Source organism: Micromys minutus (assembly GCF_963924665.1).
Source record: "Micromys minutus genome assembly, chromosome: 10".
Classification (NCBI taxonomy): domain Eukaryota; kingdom Metazoa; phylum Chordata; class Mammalia; order Rodentia; family Muridae; genus Micromys; species Micromys minutus.
The window spans coordinates 24,539,324-24,562,147 of record NC_137979.1 but is presented as its reverse complement, the minus strand read 5'-3'; the positions used below and the strand labels follow the sequence as shown (position 1 = coordinate 24,562,147).

Here is a 22,824-nt window from a genome sequence, read left to right as displayed (position 1 = left end):
AATCGCATGGGCAAAGGGAAGAAGAGTGTGGTAGAGATGTCTGCTCAAAAGAGACATTTCCCCAGCCAAAGCGAATCAGACTGAGAAAAAAAAATGTGAGTGCTCCTGAGACTAGAGCGCTGATCTCCAACCTGATGCTGACAGCAGCCTAACTCATCACGGAAGCAGTAAGCTGGCTTCCAGCTATGGGAGCTGAAGCAGTGAGCAGGTCATAACTTCAAGCTACAGAAAAGAGGCCCTGATCTATGTGTTCAATCCACTGGGTGCAAGGGGGCAGCAGTAAGACATTTAGTTAGAGGTAGAGCAGATGTGGGGGGCCTGAAAAGGCTACAGAATTCTAGTGCCATGCTGGCCCCATGGTTAAAAGAATACTCATCCAGATCTTCACCTTTTATCACCATCGTCGTCATCATATTACATTTACTTATTTATTTGGGGCAGAATGTGCATGTGCCACTGCACAGGTGTGGAGGTCAGAGGACAATGTGAATCCTAGAGATACGACTTGAGCCATTGGGCTTGGCAGCAAGTCTGTTTACCCACTGAGCCATCTCAGCAACTCAAGATCTTAATCTATTGACACATTACCCATAGCTCTCTTGAACACGCAAGGCCAGCTGCACCTTAGGGAACTAAGAGGTTCTAGCACACTGCTTCAATTGACAACATTACCAAGATGCCCTCAGTCTTTCCTCTTCTCTCATAAGTCTTTCCCCAAGGGCTGCAAAATGACTGTCCCAATTCATCTGTCCAAAGGAAACCTGGTTGGCTGTGTAAGATGTGTATCCTTGCCCTGGGGAACCCAGACAAGGGTTTGTCTGTCAACAGGATCGATACAGCTCTGGCCCTCCTGGAGCTCACTATGCAGACCTGGAACTCACTGAGATTCAGCTGCTTGTGCCTCCCAAGTGATGGAATTAAAAGCATGTGCCACCATGTCCACCTATGAGGATTCCTACAGACATGTCAGTCATGTTGGCTTCCCCCAAACAGAGGGATGTGTATTCATCAAAGGGACAAAACTCTGGAAAAATGAAATTTATTCAGTTAGCTGAACTGTAGCCAGCAGTAAGAGGTAATAAATTCATCAAAGGGGTTACCACAGTAATATACCATATGAAATGACTCTTACAAAGAGACAACATGGTTTCTCCCCAAAAGTCACAGATGCCCCCGAGCCTTGGGTCCTTTAGGAGTCTAGGAGTCGACACAATATTGGTGACCCTCTCCTCGAAGGTGCTGTGTAACATGGGAAGACTGGCGGTTTTCTGACTATCTATGCATGCCCATCTGAACAGGACATTTCTACTGTGGTTCACCAGAGGCCAACAAGATCTTCACCATGGAGAAAGGGTGGGACCTGTGGGATAAGGGTTCTTTCATGAAACCAGCCACCCCTTGTGGCAGGGGTTAGGGAGACATGTGGCCATGCACAGCTACAGAAAAGGGCTGTTGCCTTGATGCAACCTTGAAAACAGTGTGTCAGACAGGGTTTGTCACAGTGCGCTGTGGTCTCTTTAGCTGTTCAGGCCACCTGCCTTTCCTTCTCTGGGACATGCCTTTAAGCCAGTTGCATTGAGAGGACTCGGGGTAGCCATGGTGTGGCACTTTCCCAGAAGCACACGGCAAGGCAAGCACAGAGACCTTGGCTTCCTCCTCCAAGGTGTGATGCTTCATGTGTTCAGTCTCTAACTGGAGGACATGCTGTAGCTGTTCCCTTCAACTGACAGGTTAGGTAAGATCCCCAGTCTGCCTTTAGCCAAGGAATGCTGGCTAACTTTGCTGAACTGAGTAAGGAGCCTTCTATTTCCCAAGACTAGGAAAGGCAGAACTCCAGCCACCTGCCTCTATCTGGCAGGCAGGATGCCTCCAATAAAGCGTTTGACTGCACCAATCCAAAAGCTGGGCAGAAAGCAGGTCTTTTTTGCTCAGTTGGAGCCACGGCTGCTTAAGTCATCTTTCTTTTCTTTCTGTCTACAAATGAATCACAGCCAAGCCTAGTGACTGGGAAGCTGTTTTTTTCTCTCTTCCTCACCCTCGACCCATTTTCTCCCTCCCGTGCTCCCCTCCCCCCACAGCTAGGTTTGCAATCAGCTTTCAGAAGATCCTATTCTTGTAACGCACTAGCTGGGGTCTGGAAAGAGATTCCTGGTTGTATGATTATCTTATGCCCTGAAGGTAAGGTCTTCATCAGTCTAGATAATACCTCAAGATCAAGTATAATTTACAGTCGGCCCACAGAACCATCCCGGAAAAGGACAACCCAATCATGCTGACATTGTCAATTAAGTAAGATTTCCAACGTCCTTCTGGCCAAACAGCTTGCTGAACTAAGGCTCCTTCTGGCCGAGGTCTCTCTGGAGCATGACCAGAGCTGCCCCAAAAGCTGCATCTACATCCTGCCCAAAGCACACTGGGAAAGGAAATGCTCTCTGGACCTCCTGCTTCAGCACCTCATTCCTGGACAGCGCACTTCCACTCCCCACCACTCGTTCCACACCCCACTCTTTGAGCTGTTGAAAAGGAAGCATGGAGTGCAGGTTCTGAACAATGCCTCTGCATAGGGCCCGGGTCACATGGCCCAGGGAAAGGTCAGAGGAGGAGATTCTAGTCACAGAGGCCAGCTGGTCTGGCAGGTGCCTCTCCCCCAGCACTGTTGGGGTGATGGTGAGATGGGTGTCTTTCTGCCGTGCAGCCGCCTGGATCATGCGTGAATAAACAGTGGATTCTTCGACCTCCAGACCTGTCATAAAACAGAAGACCTGTGTGAGCAGATGCAACCCCTGATGGTAGGCAGAAACTGTTTTAGAATCCCCAAGGCAAAGGGACAGATATGCGATCCTAAGGGGCAAATGTTAACATCCATTAACAAGCATCATCGGAACTGCTATTTGAGTCATCAGCAGAGTCTCTACAAGCCATAGATTCCACACTTAGCCATCCTTGCTATATGAGTGCAGCCTAAGCCATTCTCACTGTATGCTTGAGATACCTGGGGTCCAGGAGAAAGTGGTGTGTTTGCTATCCTCAGCTGATTGATATCAAACCAGTGTCCCAGGCAGATTTTAATCCCCCATTCTATGTTATCTCTGCATTCTAAATATATATATATATATATATATATATATATATATATATATATATATATAATTATCTGGGTGCAGCGTAACTCCAACACTCAGAAAGCTGAGGCAGAAGGACCACAATTTAGAAGCCAACCTGGGCTATATATTGAGACCCTTGTCTCAAAAAGGAATTAAAAGTAAAATAATAGCAAAAGGGTTTGTTTGCTTTGCTTTGTTTTGGGATACTTTCTTCAAAAATAAGATTTATTTACTTTTATTATATATAAGTACACTGTAGCTGTCTACAGACTCACCAGAAGAAGGCATCAGATCTCATTACAGATGGTTGTGAGCCACCATGTGGTTGCTAGGATTTGAACTCAGGACCTCTGGAAGAGCAGACAGTGCTCTTAATCACTGAGCCATCTCTCCAGCCCTGGGGGTACTAATTAGATTCACTTTGGAGGCTGGGACATGGCTTGGTGGCAGAGCACTCCTAACATGGTTAGAGCCCTGGGTTCAACATCAAACACCATGAAAAGAAAAGATGGTTCTGATCTCTAACTTTTGATTAGCTGAGGGAGAGCAAATCCAATGTTGATGCAGAAAAAAATTTATCCATACTAGGGGATCTTTGCTAAGTGTAGTTCATCATAATAGCCTGAGTTACTCTGAAGGAATTGTGGGACCCAGGCCTAGACCCTCTGATGGAAACAGTCTAGGCTACGATTCTAAGATGCAGCCAGGTTGAGGAACCACCAGCCCAAGGCTGTAGATGCCTCCAAATTTTGACTGTAAAATAGAGTGCAGCTCCTAAATCTGGGAATCTGGAGCATATTTTCATATTCTGTTTATATGAGACGCTCCCAGTAGCAGGGTGTTGCTGGTCCAAACTTGAGCAATGCAGATGCAAAGCCACCAGAATTACCTGAAGGGCATCTATATAATTCCATGCTGAGCCCCACCCCACCCCCAGAGTAAGTCAGCATTTCTGAGCACGGGGAGGTCAATACTGAGTTTTGGAGGGAACTTGTATGTATTTATAAACATGTGTGTTGTATGTACTTACTCATATGTGTACATGTGAGCTCTAGGCATAGCTCCATCTACCCCAGCTTTCCCAGGGTCCAGCTTTTTTGGATGTTAGCATTCTAAACTCAGGTCCCTGTGCTTTACTTTGACAATTAAGATATCTTCCAAGCCCTCAATGGGGTTTTAAAACTCCATAATTAAAGCTGGGAATGTGACTTGCTGGTGGGACACTTGCCTAGCATTTTGGAGAACCTAGAGAGCCACAGTGACTCACATCGTCAGAGCATGCAGCATACAAGTTCAGTTATGTGCACTCAGGAATTGGAATTAAAAAAAAAAAAAAGACAATTTCAATACTGCATGGAATGAGTCTGAGAATGTCACTAAAGTATCGGCTGTGTCTTTCCCTGATTGGTTTTAGGTGCTGGGGATAAAACCCAGGCCCTGGCATATAGTAACCTTACAGTTCACCACCAAGCTACCCCAGTCCCAAGTTCTATCCTCTCCTGCTCTCCTTCCTCTTCCTCCCACCTCCTCTGAAACAAGGTCTCACTATGCAGCCTTGACTAGCCTGAAGATATATACCAGACTATATGGACCAGGTTGGCCTCAAACTCATAAAAATCCACCTGCTTCAGCTTAGAAGGCATATGCCACCACATCCGGCTTCCAACTTTCTTTAAATGAGAAAAACCATGAAGAAAAAGCAAAGAAGAGGAAACATCACAGAGTAAGAGGTTTTTGACCCACATTTGGAAGACTAACAGTACAATGTGAAAACTAGGTTTTCATCGGAGCCCTGAACCTGCCATCTATAAGTCTACGTGGGAAGAGGTTAAGGGGGAAAGCCAGGTCTTCACCCCATCCCCAGGGATTCAAGCCTGGGAGAGGTAAAATGTTTCTAAAGGCAGGGGCAGCCTGCCAAAGCTACACCCAAAATCTATGGACATTTTTGAGCCTAAGTAGCCAGTGAAGCCAAGCAGGCTTCGTTTTGAGGCCTTCCCACCAGAAAATGCTTCTCAGCCTACATTTGGAGAATATATAAAATTCAGCCTCTAGCCCTGGCTCCAAGTGGCTGCTCTCCCAGAGAACATAGTTTCAATTCCCAGCACCCACATGATAGTTCACAACTGTCTGTATCCCCAGGCCCAGGAAATATGATGCCCTCTTCTAGCCTTTCAGATACTGCATGCATGTGATACACATGCAGTCAAGAACATCCATAAACATAAAAAAAAATAAAGGAGAAAATTTTAATCTAATTCCCATACTAAACAAAACTGGAGTGTCCAAAAAGTACATAGAGAAACTAAGGATTTAGGGTGTCAAGACTGGGCTTGGGGGAAATGATGGGTCTGTCTCTTTATGTATAAATTCTTCATCTATAGTTAGGTTTTCTTAAAACTCCATTCTTGGATTAGGCAGAAAGCATCTGCCTAGCATGTATAAGGAGCTGGGTTAATCCCCAATACAGAAAAACATTTGGAAAACTCGTGTTCTTTAGAGTGCACAGCATATATGTATGTGACTAGGTCCTTGGGGGAACTGCTCAATCAAAGGAGAGGAATGTACATCACAGTAGAGTTTCATAGAAGGATCAATTACATTAAAGCATGAACCTTCAAAGCACTGTGAATGTCAAAGGTCTTACAGAGAGACACATGGAACAGTGGTGGAACACGGTCCAAGAATGGGGTTGTGGGTGGGGAAATCTGAGTGCAGTCTGAAAGCACCAAGCAAACAAGGCAGAGTCTTTTGACCTTGTTTCTTCAAAACCATGGAACTGTTGTTGGAATGTGCTTGTGTGCCCCTCCCAGCTATGGTGGACGTGAGTGGCTTGTTTTTTGTTACAGCTGGCTGTTGGTATTTGTTTATATGCCTCTACAGAAAAACATGTTTTTGCCACGTTCAGCTAGCCCACCACCTGTGGCTTGCCTTTGTGATTGTACACTTCACTCAAGTGACTCTTTCTAACCCTTCGAGTATAAACTTTCTGGTGCTCTGAATAAAGTTGGCTATTGTATGACACTTTAATCTACCTCATTTTTAGAATCTGTTCCCCTTGGTTCACACCACCAATTAGAGACATAAACAGAACAGTTCTGTTTTACAGGTAAGAGAAAGAGCCCCCTACTGACAGCTCAGAAAACAGTTGGTAGACCCAATCCAGTTACAGTAGTATCTGAATATACAGTTTGCCTAGAGAGTCTGAGGACTGGCTCCACAACTCAAAACCTGGCTCTTCCTACAAAGAAGCACTAAGAGGATTCCAGCCAAGGAGGTAGAATTTACCCCAAGATCTGCCAATCCCGGCCTGCCGACTTATGTGCCCAGCCAGCAGAAGTCTCCCAAATGTCTTACACCTGTACCTCACCTTGTTCCCATGTTTCATGTTTCCTACAGTTATCTGACTTTGGCATGTTCTGGTGGTCACTGTACCTGGTGACCACAATCTTCCTAAACCTGGAGGGTTGATCAGAAAGGTCCACCTTAGGAGCTTACAGAACAGACCTCCGGTATTCATGCCATTGTACATACAGAGCAGGGGAAAACCTGGTAGATTCTCTCCAGGAACAAAAGAAGGCAGAAGGAAGGGCTTCATAGCTCCCAGGAAGCCTTCTGAGAAGTCAAGACAGGAAGCATCGACCAGAAGTTAAGTGTTAGTAGGACTTTTATGATGTTGTCAAATGTCAGTGGTCTTTTTCCCTCTTGCGTTTCTGGTCATGTCATTTCAGATATTTGTAGTCTTCAAAAGGCCTTAAATGTAAGGAACCAGAAAACCTGGACCCTCTAGCAGAGGGAATGACTGTGGAGCTGGAGGTAGCGGGTAAACTGTCGAAATAATCCACAGTCAAGGTTGGGGGAAAGGTGCCCAGCCACCATCCACAAAAAAGGGGGACAGTGTATAGGCAGGAATATGCAGGGACTCAGGTGGGTGACTGGGTCTGGACAGTACACATTAAGTGACAAGGGCAATGAGCACGCAGAAGAACGCACAACTCTCAGCTACACCTTACCTAGATCTGTCATCCACTGAACAAGCATGTGGACAAACGTGGCCAGCACATTGCCTCCATTGAGTGACGCTGCCACCCCTAGGTAGGTCCTGTCGAAGTATGGGAAGAAGGCGACTGGGGCTGCAGGATCCGGAGTCTGCAGTGGCTGGAATCCCACAGGCATGGAGGCTGCCAGCTGGACGGAGGTGCTGATGTTGAGAACTGCACAAAGACAGCAGAGCTCAGCCCTGCGGGGCTAACTCGGGGTCACACAGCATAACGTAACATCATAACAAAGAGAGGGAGGATGGGAAACTTGCTGTGACTAGAAAGTCCTCCTCCAAACTCATGATGGTATTCAGTTCCAGTATGAAGTTAAGAAGTGTAGATTGTCCTGAAGCTGTTCGTATTTTAATGCTAATTCTACTTCCCCGAGAAGGGCTGCCTAGTCACATACTCAATATTTCATCAAAACCTACCCATTTTAATTAATAAAATAAAGGTGAGAGCTGGTGATTGTGCAGGGTAAAGGAGGTGGAGAGATACTCAGAGGTCAGAGAATGGGAGAGAATGGAGGGAGAGGGGCAGAGAATTCCAAGATGGACCTTGGGAAGGATGAATTAGACCCAGGTGGGCTTAACTGGCATTAAGAAGCTATGAACATTTAAGGATTTTATAGGTCTTATATCTCATATAGAAGGTCAGTTTGTATCTTTGTCCATTTGATGTAATCTTATTGTGTAGAGGGTTTGTAGTTGAGAATTGACTATATAAACCTGTATGAAAAGCTATCAGGCATTAGAGTGGTGTTTGTGTTGAGTTTGGGGTAAAGAAACACCCTGGGATGGAGGCAGTAAACAGGCGAAGTAAAACCACCAGGGAAGAGATTCGTGCAGATGGAGTGAGACTGTGGTGATGGTTCGGACCGGGCGACAGAGTCTGTGTGCGTGGCTCCGTACTAGAAGCGGTGCCCAAGGAGTGAGACTTCGGGCCCAATATAGAGATAAGCTTTTTTTTTTTTTTTTAATTTACTGCAACAAGGAAGGGCAACCAGCAGGAACTTTACAAATTGGGTCAGGTGGCTCACTGATAAATGGATTTGTAGGTTATGGCAAGACCAGCTTTATTAGAAAAGCTAGCTCATGTCAGCTAGTTTTCTGTCTCCATATATGGTGTCCTTTGGAGGCACAAACTGAATAAATCTTTTTCTTTACAAATGTCCAGTCTGTGGCATCCAACTATAGCTTTGTTATGCCAGAATATCCAACATCATGGTTTTATGGAGGGAAAATATTGTTATGGTGTTGCACACTTGTGTCCTGGGAACTCAGGAAGCAGAGGGAAATAGAGAGAGAAGAACAAAGAGTTCAAGGTCAACGTGGGCTACATTAGACTCTGCCTCAAAAAAAGTGCTTAGGAGCTGGAGAGGTGGCTCTGTGGTTAAGAAGATGTGGGTTTTAAGGACAGGATAAAGTGGGTTCCTGTAACTAAGACATGGAGGATTCTGGGGGATGGTGTGGAAAAGAGGACATAGAAACTTACACGCGGTCTCCTACACAATGCCCTCCACATCCATCTCTTCAGCTGTATCCTGTGCTAGATCCTTTATAATAAACAACAGTAATATAATAAAGATCTCTCTCTCTAAAGCACACAAAAGGAGTATGAGAACCTCAGCTCACAGACAGTTGTTCAGAAGCACAGACTTCTGCTGGCATATGAATTGGAATGGGGCAGGGGACCTTCTCCTGACCTAAGCTCTCAACCTGTGGGATCGGAAACTATCTTTACATAGAAGGAATGAGAGGACATCCAGCTGATGTCTGCTGTTGCCTGGTTGTTTGCTGGTGTGTGGGGAAATTTGACGTACCCAGTGTCAGACGTGATCTGAGCTATGACCCTACGATAGGAAAAAGGTGCCCTTTCCCCGTCTAGGAACAGCCTTTACTACTAACCAATTTTAGAACATTCCCACCACTCCAAAAGGAGAATATACCCTGTAACGATCACACACCATGGCCTGTCAGAACCAACCATCCTTCTCTCTCCATGGCGTTATGACACTGTCTATTAATGCAAACATGTGATATATGGCTTTCTGCCCGTTTTTTCACTCTTTGCATTGTAGAATTCAATACTTGGATCCCTTTTAACTGTCTAGATGACTGCATAGATAACTGTATAGATAATTGTATAGATAACTTATAGACAACTGCATAGATAGACACAGTTTCACACGCCTTTCAGGTCACTCCTACTCAGGGCTGTAGAGAACAATGCTGGCATGAACTAAGGGGTTGGGGTGCTTGTGTGGATGTGCGTTTCTAGTTCTCTTGCTGTGTCCTAGGACTGGAATCACCAGGTCCTACGGTAATACCTTGCTAAAACCCACAGACTGTTTACCAAAAGGGCTATACCACTTTACAACCCCACTAGCATTTTCTTAGGTTTTCAGAGATTCTTGAAAAGAAACCAGATGGAGACCATGTCCTGACAGAAAGGGTTCTGCATGTAGCAGTTCATCTAATGTAACTTTCATTGGAAACACACAATGACAACAGTGCTAGTTCCTTCCTCTAGCCTCGCCCCATCCTAACAACAGAACCCAGTGCATGCTGGGCAAGTACTCTGCCTCAAGCTCAGTCCCAGCTAATCTCTATAGTCATGGTCATGAGTACACTGAAAGAAAAGGAGAGCCTTCCCCCCCACCTCCTAGCCCTAGCAGGGGTAAAGCCCAGGTGGTCAATGCAAAGGCAGGGAACTCTGAGGCCTGTCACCTTCCCAAGAAGAGAGATTCCCCTACAGGGATGAGGGTGTTTCCACCTTCTCAGCACCTTAGGATACTGCATCTGTGGCTACACGAAGACCCTGGGTCAGAGCTGGTGCTGAGGAAACACCAGCATGAGTCTAAGGGGGGAACGAAAGTCAAACTTACCTGCATCAGTCCTTTGGCTCATGCAGGAATAGACTGAGGCTTGTAAGTCACCCAGGGCTACGCCCACCTGTGTCCCCTTTGGAATTTTAAACCATGTGTGAGAAGTTCTGCCTGCCATGCTGCCTGGCTCCGCAGTGTCGGGAAGAAGGTGGATAGGAAAGCCTGCCGTTTCCAGTCTGCAAAACAAAAGTGAGTCCTGCAGTTCACATGGTGTCTGGTCGGGGTCTTTCACCGGTTCCTGGAAACTTAGTGCCACGGCTTACGCACAGCAGAAGAACGGACAGAGTGCAGTGTTATCATAAAATGTGTCCGCCGTTCTTAAAGTCATAAGTTTGGTTTTGTAGGTGGTGAACAAGAAGTTGAGATTCACCATGAAGTGGGGTTGAAGGACAACCAGTAGGGGACAAGAGCAGCCATCAGAAAAGGTAGAGGTAAATCAAAGAGGAGGATGGGGTGGGTTAGAGATGAGCCAGGCTTCAAGGGCATTCCAATACCTGTGTTTGAAGGGGACACAAACCCTCTGCAAAGGGGACACCAGGACCCCAGTACCACTAGGTCAGTAAGCACATTCCAAACTTTATCAGGCCCAGCAGCCATTTGAACACCTGATGCATACATTGCTCATGGTTAGTGAAGGCTGCTGAAAACACACCAGGAAGGTCTTTACCTGAACTACCACCTGCTTTCAACTGTATCTCAGGGCTCAAAATTGAGACCCCGAAAGAAGTGAGCTCACAGGGCCCCGGAGTTCTGTTCCTGCAAAGGCAAATGTTTCTGTAGAAGAACTTGAAAGGCATCCCTCCAACAGACTTGCTCTGTGCCCACTCTTACTTTAAAACACACTCACCATCGAAAGCTCCAAGACCACCACCACCACCATCACCACAAACCCCTCCTCCCCACCAAAGCTCTTGCTCCAGGCACACCCTCCATCCGGATCCACCCACACGGTCATACTCACATGTCCAAGTTCCAGCTCTGGCTCTGGGTGTTAAAATAGCCCCAGCTAGCAGCATTCTGGTCAGACATCAGGGGTCTTGGCAAGCCACACAGCATAGCAACCACATAGTCTTGAATGGTGCCAGCCACATCATAGGACTTCAGAAACTCCGGGCTGTTTGTGACACCAAAAACAGTTCAGTACAATCTAATGAGGCTATGGAAGCACATGCTGTAGCTTAGCTGTGAGCAGAGGGTACCATGGCACAGCTGGGGCACAGCCACAACCCCACACACTGAGACTCAATACTGTGAGTCTCTAGGAAGGACTATCCCACCCACTGTAGATAAAGCTGTCCCAAGGCATCCCCAGGGGGATACTTGGGGGAAGAAGTGATATGCTCAGGAAAGAAAGTCATGGCCTTGTCCCCTGTCGCCTTGACTCCACTGTTAACTCAACTTGGCAAGTCACTTCCCCTCTCTGTCTCGTCCTCTCTCTCCCTCCCCACCCCTGCCCCCATCCTTCTTCTGGTTAGAAGCAGACAACCAATGGTGATCCTCCACACATGGAACCATTCCAGACCAAATCTGAACCTGTGACTCCACCTCACAGCAGGCCACACTCATGGTACAGAGCCCCAGCTAGCAGCATTCTGGGTAGAGAGATGCTCACTAACTCCAGATGCAGTCCCTGCCCTTTCGCATGAGAAATCACATGCTGGTTCAAAGAACCATTGTCATACCTGTTTTTCAGAAGCCAGAAGATGGTTGCACAGCCGAATCCCGTGGCCACGCTGAGATGGGATACTGGCTTGGGCAGAGAAGCCAGGAAACCACTGTTACAACGGCTATCCTGCCATGTGACCAAATGGCTCACGGCTCTGGGTTCGAATACAAGGGTAGGCCCTCGCTCTGTCCATTCACAGCCTGCAACAAAGGAGATAACAAAAATGGAGAAACAGTACTGAGTGGGTATAGGCGCATTCTTGAACCTTCTCTGCCCATGAGTTTATAGCACTTAGTGATAGCTTCATTCAGACATGGTTGTGATATCAGAGTGGCTGAGGGACCCTGCAGAAGTCACTCACTCCTTGCACGAGCCAAGCTTGTTCTGATCTCTCTCTCTCTCCCTCCCCCTTCATTCTTGTGTGGTGGTGGAGCCTGGGGTGGAGTGGGTGGATAGGGAAGGGTTGGGTTGGATTATTGGTTGGTTGGTTGGTTTTCTGGAGTGCTTGCTTTCTTTTGATTTTTCTTTTTTCTTTTAAGATTATTTTATTTGTACGAGTACACCGTAGCTGTCTTCAGACACACCAGAAGAGGACATCAGATACCATTACAGATAGTTGTGAGCCACCATGTGGTTGCTGGGAATTGAACTCAGGACCTCTGGAAGGGCAGTCAGTGCTCTTAACCACTGAGCCATCTTCCAGCCCCCTGGTTTTGGTTTTTGCAGACAGGATTTCTCTATACCTGTCTGTCCTGACCAGGTTAGCCTTGAACTCACAGAGATCCACTTGGCTCTGTTTCACAAGTACTGGGATTAAAAGCATACCCAGACTATTCTCTGCTTTGGTTTGGTTTGTTTAATTCATTTATAACACTGTACCCACCCACCCTCATCAGAAAAGATGTTTAGCAAACTCCCAAAAGTCCCCTGCTCTTCGTGTCCTTCCAACCTCACGACAAAAGGGTTGATACCAGATTAATCACCAGAAGTTTTCTTTTCTTTTGTTCTGAGCCAACTGACAGCTTGTTGTACTGTGAATGGCACCCAGGGCCTGTTGAACACTGAACACATGTCCAACTGCTGAGCAACATTCCCAAGCCCAAGGTTACTGGTTTGTTTAAGAGGTTTGGCCAAGCTTACTTCATCTCTCTTCTAACATCCCATGGAATTCCTGTGCTCTGGCTTAGATAGTTTATCCAAAACTGTTTGCAGCACAGGTCTTTCTGCATCTGCAGGTCTTCGTGCCCCAGAATGTTCTTCGTGCTCTCAAAATTAGAGCCATCCTGACAAGTCTCCCCCGCCCCAAATAAATGCCAGCAAGCTTCCTCCTTCAACACCACACACAAGATCAGTCAGCTAGAGCCAAAGGATCATGAGCTGTGACTAAGTGGTAGCAGTCTGCAAGTCACTTTGGGGTTAATCTGTGATGCAGATCATGGGGTAATCTCATTGTTGTTTTCCAGAAAATACTGCTGTAAGAAAGTCTCCTGGTCATCTGCTGTTTTTTCTTTTGTGTGGGATCTGACCTAGGGCTTTGTGATCTTTTGAATTTCCTGTCTTTGAAGTCCTTAAAAGTTCACTAGAGGGCTGGAGAAGTGGCTCAGCAGTTAAGAGCACTGACTGTTCTTCCAGAGGTCCTGAGTTCAATTCCCAGCAACTACATGGTGGCTCACAACTATCTGTAATGGGATCCAATGCCCTCTTCTGGTGTGTCTGAAGACAGCTACAGTGTACTCACATACATAAAATAAATAAATTTTTTTTAAAACTCACTGGAACAGAACTGTTCATGGGGTTTGGTACATGTTCCTTACACCCTTTCAGTCTGGGGCATTCCATCTTGTTTTGTTAATGAGGAGAAACTTTCCTTCATTATTTATTCAATTATTCCCTCCTCTCCACTTTCATCTTTCTGAGTCTCATACTATCCAGATGCAAGTGCTTCTGTTTATGTCCTCTGTCTGTCTTTAACAGACGGACAGAATGTCAGATCCTTTTATAGACATATTCTCATTTTTTTAAATCTTCAAATATTACAGGCAGGGCAAAGGTCCTTCTTGCCCATCCCCCACTCGGTCACAACCCCCTTCTTATGACTATAGTCTCACTGGATGACCTTGTTGCAGTAAATATTAAAAAATAATAATCGGTTTATCTCTTTATCGGCCCCAAGGTCTCACTCCTCAAGCCTGACCCTGATACAGAGCAGCGCACCTCTGGTGCCCGATCTGAGCTGCCACCATGGCCCAACTTGTCCAAGCAACTCCCTTCCCATGGTGGTTTACTACCACCTGTTCTCTGTCCCTGTCCCAGGGTGTTTCTCTACCCCAAAATCCCACAAACACAACTCTACAGCCCGATAGCTTTTCATACAGGTTTATATATTCAACTCTCAATCCACAAATCCTCTACACAACAAGATTACATCAAATAGGCAAAGATACAAACTGCCCTTCTATATGAGATATTGTACCTGTAAAATCCTTAATGTTCATAGCTTTTTAACACCAATCAATATCACCTGGGTCTAGCTGGTCCTTGGGAAGCTCCATGCTACCACGACCTTCCCCCTCCTGAACTATGGGAAGGTTCAGTTGGAGTCACGGACTAGGCAGCCCTTCTTGGGGAAGTGGAATTAACATTCAAATACAAACAGCTTCAGGACAATCTACATGACTGTCTATTGTTGACACTCACACAACAGGTTTTGTTTTGTGGAGTTGGCCTGGGTGTATTTGCCTAAACAATAATACTCTACTGTGTCTACTGCTGCCCAATAACATGTTTTGAGTTCTCCGTGTGTCAGCATGATTGAACGTGCCTTGTTCTATTTACTGAATGTCATCCCACAGCATGGGCCAGACTGTGTGTATGGAATGAATCCCCACAGGTAAATGTCACGTTCACCATTATCAACAAAGATGCAGCCAAGCATGATGACAACGTCTCACCCAGCACTTCTCCTGGGCCGGTTCCAAGTCGTACAGGGTCCGAGGCATAGCAGCCACCTGGTTTTTAAACAGGCCTTGCCAAGCAGCCCTCCAAAACAGCTCTGCCAATTTACACCAGTGACATTCATAATAACCAGCTTCCTGCCCCTTCGACAACCCCTGATAGTCCCAGGCTTTCTGGTCTCTTTCAGCCCACTGGGTGTAAAACGATGTCTCGTGGTTGTTGACATCTGCATTCTCCTACTTGCAGATGACACTAAACATCGCCCCTCTTCCTGGGATCCTTGTTGGTCGGGACCCTGGGTCATTGCTGGCTGTCTGACCTTCACCTACTCAACATTAGCAGATGTTTTTGCCAGCCTGCAGCTCACCTTTTTAGCTTTGCTTTATGGTCCCTTTCTCTCCCTCTTTTACTGAGCCTGAAAGTGGACTCTGAAAACAGGCCTAACCACAGGCGTTGCAGAAATGCTCAAGTCTCCCAGTCCTCCCCCTAGATTGCCTGTGTCCTCACTGAAGCACTTAGCCAGGCGCCTGACCACGCTGGCTGTGTTGTGGAAGGTACAGGTTTCTACACTCAAATGCTATGTCTCCCAGGGGGACAGCACAGGACCTGCATGTGGTAGGTACTAAAACCAACCTGAATTATGGCCACCATAAAAAAATGGCACAACTTGATCCCAAAGCTGACTTTGCTAGACTCCATCAACAGGAATCAGCAGCAGTAAACACACTTCCTCCTTCCCAGAAGCACAAGCAAAACAAGAAGGCAGCCGGCTGGCTCCGTGAAATTTTTAGCAGCACTTCCAGTGATGCGACTGATGGTTTGTGTGGTTGGTACAGAGTCCAGGAGACACAAGAAAGGAAGGCAGAGATGACCAGACCACAATCATTAGATCTCTGCTCTCCCCTTTAGGAAGGGTTTTAGTATTAAAAGGACATTTATTCTTGTTAATGAAGAATTAGAGCATGGGAAAAGCTTTTACAACCTAGACTGCCTAGAAGAGATCGCTCTGGCGCCCTCACCCCCTTCCCACTGGTGCTTGGAGCCAAGAAGCAGGATTGTCTGAAAGGACCTGACAATAGGCAGACAGGGGAGGGAGAGGTTTCCCAGATACCCAGCCCTGTGGAGGGGACAAGGCTCAGAGGACATATTACTAGACAAGGTGAGTCAACATTCACATAACCCAGGGAACCTGAGTTGCTGACTCCCAGCCTTTTAACCACCTCATCCATCAACCCAAGTAGCCACTTCTCTGCTTGAAGTATCTGCGCTCGGCCAGGTGCAGTGCCATGTGTGAAGTGTTTATGAAAAGATAAAGAAAAGATATGTCCCAGGTTTAATCACCAATGTTATGAAAAAGATAAAGAGAGTGGGGAGTGGGGTATGTTCTATGGAGGTGTGGGAAGGGGGGTACCTCTGGCGGGCTCATGTTGGGCATCCCTTCCCCCTGAGGGACCAGCCACACAACAGAACAGTATAGAATAGTTTATCCAGGGGATGGGGAGGGGAGCAGGGCAGAGAGAGAGAGATGAGGAGAAGAGAAGAGGCCAGCCATGAGCCTGTGGAGAGAAAGGGAGGAAGGGAATAGGGGGCGAAGGGACAAAGGGATAAGAGAGTAAGAGGGGAAGAGAGACAAAAGAGCAGGAGAGTAAGGAGGGGCAAGCAGCCCCTATAGTGCCAGGCATACCTGGTTGTTGCCAGGTAACTGTAGGCGGAGCTTACCTGGCTCTTGCCAGGTAACTATGGGGTGGAGTTTAGACAGAATGCTAACTATGTGTCTTTGGGGGATGCAAAGACTCCATCTCAATAAATAAATAATAATAGATAACACCCATCTGAACTCGAATGGGTACTAGTTCTGAAGCTGAATGATAGTTTTGTAATATAATACTATCCTCTCTGGTTTATAGCTATATGATATTTTTATATCATTTAAAATAATAATAATGCCAAGCAACTTGGGGAGTTGATAAGTTGCTATAAAGTCTGTTCCTTCTGTGGACATTTAGTTGGGAAGTCCCTCCTTCTCAAAACCATTACTCTCCTGTGGTTCTGGTCTTTGAAAGTTCGGTGTCAGAAACAGAGACAGACCTGAATTGCTGCTGTGTGGCCAAGAGCATGTTATTCTAACCTCTCTGAACTTCCTGCTCCCCATCTGCACAGAGCTGACAGTGACACACATCATAAAGCTGTTGAGACAGACAGGTGAGGTCATGCAGGTAACATCTGCAGCCTGACACCTGCTGTCTGAAGTGCTTTGTTTGCCTGGCACAGACAGTCTCCTCATAAGGGACACATGGAATAGGTCACCACCTTTGTACTGCCACAGACTTCCCTCAGATGACAGATGAAGGGATGCTTAGCATGCCTTGGGTCTCAGCCCCAGGATCAAATAACAAAATAATAATAATAATAATAATAATAATAATAATAATAATAATAATAATAATAATAATAATAATGTTTTTCCTGCTAAAGTGATAGCAACCAGAATTATGTAAAATTATATAAAGATTAAGAACTATACTCAGCTGGGGCTGGTGGCACAGAATTGTAATTCCAGCTACTTAGGAGGCTGAGACAAGAAGATCATAATTTTTTTGCAGCCTACCTAAGGAGTTGTGAGTTCAAGGCCAGCCTAGGCAATTTATTAAGTCACTATCTCAAAATAAAAAGCACAAAAGAGAACTGGTTCAGCACATGAGAGGTGCCAGGATCAGATCCCTAGAAACCATACAAGGTTTCCAAGTACCACCCTGGGTAGTTGGAAGTAGAGGCAGGAGGATCAGGAGTTAAAGACTAGCATTAGCTACATAATGAGTTCAAAGCCAGCCTGAGCTATATGAGACCAAATCTTTAAAGAAAAAAAAAAAAAACTATGCCCAGGGCCAACAAGATGGCTGAGTAGCTAAAAAGTACTTGCTAGACAAGTCTTACCACCTGAGTCCCATCCCTAGATCTATGGTAGAAGAGAACGCACACACCACATGAGCATAATAAATTAAATCATATATGCTTTTTTAAACAGTCAAATCCAGTTAGTTACAGCTAATCCTATTGCCCCTGGCACAAGAAAAAGAAAGCTACAGGAAATCCTCTCTACTAAACCCCGAGGAAAATCCAAACTCACTTTCTCCTCTGGCTGTCCACATGGATACAGAAGCAGACAGTTTGAGTCTTCATTACACATTTGACCCAGACAAAATGTACACAAAACACAGGTGACGGCATACGATATGTTATTCTGAGGAGCATGCCGGGACGACCTGACCCTGGTCCAAGAGCCCTTCACAGCCCTGTTCGTGGTCTGTTAAGTGACCGCAGCATGAGATCATTACCCACACTCAGCATACCTTGGCCTGCTTTCCAAAATAGGATGCCATGCATCTGTCCCGACACTCCGATGGCCCCAACTCTCTGGAGCTGCTGCGGGGGAAGGGCATCAAGACATTCATTTAGGGCTTGGATGATTCTAGTCACATCCTGCTCCCGTCCCTAAAAACAGAACAGGACAGGGTGGGCATGGGCAGACAAAAAGAGGGAGGGACCAAAAAGGAAAGGCCTCCAGGGATCTCTTAGAGAAAAGAATCATTCCCCAAGGGTCACCGCCAAAATATGGACCTGAAGAGTCTGGCTAGCTCCCACTGGGCTGGCCTGAGACTGTCCAACAGAGGCCCATCCCCCACCCTGAGGGAGGAAGCACTGCACGGGGACAGTTCAGCTGATGTATCAGGCTCTGCTGAGAAAAGCCTATTCCACTGTCAGTAGGAAAAATATGGACAGGGTCTCCAAACAAAGAATGCGGGAGGGTGGTGCTGGAGCCAGGGGGAACAGTCTCGCAGTTCAGTGGTAGATGAAAGTTCCCTCCCTCCCTTCCATTCCTGCTGGGCTGGAATAAATGACCGCACACAGATTCAATAGGGGATAAAGCAAATAGATTTATTAACAAGCAAGGGGACAAAAATATATAATTAAATCACAGCGTGGAAAGAATCAGAGACAGCACAGACCCACTGGAGTTTCTATTACTACTGTTTTATAGGAGGAAGGAAGGACAAGCAGGGAATGTGGAGAATTTAGAAAGATCTGCGTGATAAGGGAGGAGCAGAAGTTAGCTGGTAAGGCGAATCTCTTCGGAACTCAAACAAACCCAAAGGATGGAGATTAATCACCGAGGGAGAGAAGTTTCTGTGTGAGGGCTACATTCCTCAGTCTTCCTGACTGAGCCTGAGGGTGAGATTTCAAGTGCAATAGAAGGCAGGTCTAATGCCCTGGTGGGTTGGTCTTTGTGGGGGACAGGGAGGGAAGTGGGGTAAGCTATCTTGCTCCATTGCCCAGGCTGGCTCTGAACTCCTGTCCCAGTGATTTCCCCATCAGCCTCTGTCTCCCAAGGAGCTGATATCCAGCTTGCAGCTTGGTCTTGACACAAGTAAGAGAAATGGAGCAGTCCACGTGTTTGAGTGAGGAGAGACTAAGCTAAACCCTTCTTTAATTTCCCCTGGATCAACGTTCTTAGCATAGGAAAAGATGCCATACTGGGGGGAATCTCATCCTCCTGGGAACAAACTGAAGCTTGGTCAAGATAGCTCTTCGCCTGTCAAGTCCAGAACAAAGGAGGAAGATGAGGAAGGGTGAGCTGGGTAGAGAGCATATGCTGAGCAGGCAGCCCCAGACCCTAAAAAGCCTGTCGCTGTGGCAGCCAACATACACACACAGCAGAGAGACACAGAGGAGGCCCACACCTGTGTGTGACCTCCACAGAGGAAGAAGGACGGGGAGGGGAGAAATGAAAGAAGTAGAGGGGGCATTTATTTAGGACACAGTCCAGTATGGTAGCCGCTAACTATACATGTCAGGTCTGCACTGAAATGCTACTATGTATAAGTTACATCTGAGGCCTGAGGAGACGGAGGCCAGTCAGGTGCCTGCCTTACAAACATAAGGACCTGATTTAGTCCCTGGGACCCCTGTTTTAAACAGTCTGGTGTCATGCTGTGCACTTGTTATATTAGCACTGGGGAAGCAGAAACACGCAGATCCCTGGGGCTCTGGAGCTTGACAAACGGCTGAAAAACCTATTTGTCAAGCTCCAGGGCAGCAAGAGATACTTTAAAAGTGTGTGGGGAGATCATGAATAAAACCTAAAAACTAAGGAACACAGTGCAAGATTGGGCTCTGCCCTCCGCATGCATACACATACACATGAGCCTCTAAGAGCACACATTAAAGTTCGGAGTTAATTTGAATAATATCTCATTAACACATCTTTACTGTTGAATGCTAAAATGATATCCTATATACATTAAGTAAAATACATAACGAGAATTAATTTTATCCCAGCATTCGGAAGGCAGAAACAGGTAGATATCTCTGTTCCATAGCAAGTTCCTAGCCAGCCAGGTCTACACAGTGGAACTTTGTCTCTAAATAAATAAATAAACAAATAATAAATTAAATTAGGTTTACCCACTCCCTTTACTTCTTTTAAAATAGCTACTGGAAAACTGGAAATTACAGGTGCAGCCCACATTTGTGGTATGCATTCCTGTTAGACAGTGGTCATTTAAAAGTCCCCACATGGCCATCCGATGGCGCATCCTCTCAGGACAGAGGGGCCTCTGTCTAAAATGGGTCCAGGGTGAGTGAGTTGTGTGGGTGGCGAGCACATCTGAGGAAAAGGAGCCAACTGGAAGTGAAGACAAGGAGGCTGTGTTCAGCAGTTCATTTTAGGGTTGAGCTGGACCAGGGGCAGCCCTGGGGCAGTGGGCACACCCATGCTGTAACAGGAATACCATTGTTGCTGCTCTTTCTTAGTTGAAAACATCAGTGGGTCCATCCCAGATCAAGCCCTAGAACATCAGACGTGAAGAGTGCTCAGCAACTCATACAAAGCCACCCATCCCTGCACCCTACAACTGAGGAGCCTGAGCCAGAGACAAGCAACTAGGAGTCTGTCTCCCTCCAAAACCTTGTATTTTAGCTGCATGAGGTGGAACACACCTGTAATCTCAGCTAAGTCAGGAAGATCCAAGTTTGAGGCCAGCAAGACCCTATCTCATAACACAGACAGACAGATGGATGGACAGACAGACATACAAAGACATCAATTTAAAAAAAAAAAAAAAAGGACAGTGCCTGAACCCACTGTACTTTCTATATTCCTGGCCCAGCTCCTCAGCTCCCTGGGATCAGAGCCAACTTCTCCATGTTGTAATTCTCGAAGTCAAATAGTCATTCTAAAATGCCCTGAGGCCCCAACCAAATTAAAAGTGAAGGCCTCTGGGAAAATTAGAAGTGCTCCCACAATCTTTCATCTTCTAAAACACGCCCCAGCCAAATGGATTCAGAACCCCCAAAGACCTGAACACAGACCCTTGGCAAGAGCGTTTGAGACACAAAGCTCAAGTACTGCACTCAATTCCAGTTTCTGGCTAGAGGAAGCCTTAGCAGCCACCTAGTTCAGATCAGGGAACAAGCTGAAGCCAAGAAAAAAGTAAGAGGTTACACTCTCACCTTGACGTTAATATCTAAATTCACTGGCTATGAACTGACCCTTTCGGGAAACTAACAGGAGTGGAATCTGAGGCCATTCTGAACCTACTTATATCATCTCCCAATGGAGTGTGGTCTTTAACTCACTGGGTTTGTTTTAAAGATATGTTCGTGTGTACACAGCATATGTGTGTGTGTGTATATATATGTATATATAGTGTGTATATATATGTATATGTGTATATATGTGCATATAAGTGTATATATACTTTATATATGTGTGTATATAGTATATATGTGCATATATGTGTATATATGTGTATACATGTATGTATGTATGTGCATATACACATGTGCCTGACATGGGGCACATGTGGCAGTAAGGGGACGGCTTTTCAGAAGTCAGTTCTTTCTCTCTATGGTGGGTTCTGAAGACAGAATTCAGGTCACCAGGCTCACTCAGCAATCGCTTTAACAGTGGACCACTGGATGTGTATTTTTCTATCTTCTAGTTTTCAAAAGCCAGTGGTTGTAGTGTATAATCATCAGTCTGATTCTTCTTTTAGAAATCGAATCAGTTTATTTCAGTGTCTTACCACCTGCTCTGACAACGTTCCTCCAGAAACTCTGGGGTTGGAATTCTTTGAGTAACCAGGTGAAATCGGTTCACTTGCACTTCAGTGGAATGAGGTAAGCCTAAGTCTACATCTAATTACCAGAGCACAAGCTGCCTAAGGGGAGGAACGATGCCTGAACTAGAGGGCACAGGGCAGATATGAGCCATGTGCAGCAAGCGTGATAGTCAAGCCTGTGGTTATCCTCTCAGCTCAAAGTACAAAAAGTGATGGGCAGAGAGAGTAGAGGGAGCAGAACCATGGGCAGGGCCCCCAGAGAAACCCGAGAGCCAGCAAGTGGGAAAGCTCCCTGGGCAAAACCTAATAATGGCTTAGCCCGAGCTGCAGGAGAGGCCCTGGAGGGAAGGGCAGCAGGCGGAGATCGGACAGGCTGGGCAGTCAAGGGGTACTTCTTCGAGGAAAGGTGTTGCCCAAGATGCCCCCAGGGGTCATTCGGGGGCGGCGGCTCCTGGGCGCTGCCTCACCTGGGCCCCGGCCGCCGAGCTCTCGGTCTCTGCCCTCGCAGCCCGGGCGCAGCTCGCCAGCACCACGAACCCGGATCGGTGGCCGGGTGCAGCCTCCAATAGGGCGGCCTTCACGGACGTGGTGCCCAGGTCGATACCGAGAGTGACGGGTGGCGAAGCCATGGCAGCGGTGACCGCACAGTTCTGGTGGCTTCAGCCCGCTGGGGAACACTTCACCCCGGAGGGCAGCGGGGAGGCGGGGCTTCCCTGTCAATCTTTTAACCGCTCCTATTGGTCGAGGAAAGCAGACTCCTACACACTCCTCGCAGCAGCCTCCGGCGATAGGTGGAGAAACGACAGGAGGCGGGACCTATTGGTCAGAGGTTCCGGGACAGTGCCTGGCGTCCCAGGGTCTTCACCAAGGAGCACAGGGTTTTAGAGAGACAGCAGAGACTTTGAGAGCCCTGCCTCCCCTACAAGAGACTAGATCTCCCCTCACATCCGAGCCCCTGTCCCTGCCAAAGTGGCTATGCTCTTCCGCCCTTCCACCCTTCCACCCTTCCCACTACCCTTCCAAGCGTTATCTGCCTATAACTCGTGAAAAACTA

The 22,824-nt window shown here is 46.7% G+C and overlaps 1 protein-coding gene across 1 annotated transcript; it reads right to left on the bottom strand.

Moving 5' to 3' along the window:
- Nucleotides 1-2,330: 2,330 nt before the first annotated feature.
- SHPK (sedoheptulokinase) lies at nt 2,331-22,415 on the bottom strand (the record flags this gene model as incomplete). Its single annotated transcript, XM_080923404.1, has 7 exons — nt 22,238-22,415; nt 18,000-18,141; nt 11,711-11,894; nt 10,990-11,142; nt 10,029-10,204; nt 7,115-7,315; nt 2,331-2,743 (listed from the first exon to the last, which is right to left on the bottom strand). Exons 1-7 carry the CDS (start codon nt 22,397-22,399, stop codon nt 2,331-2,333), a joined length of 1,431 nt encoding a protein of 476 aa, XP_080779530.1. The 5' UTR covers nt 22,400-22,415.
- Nucleotides 22,416-22,824: the final 409 nt, after the last annotated feature.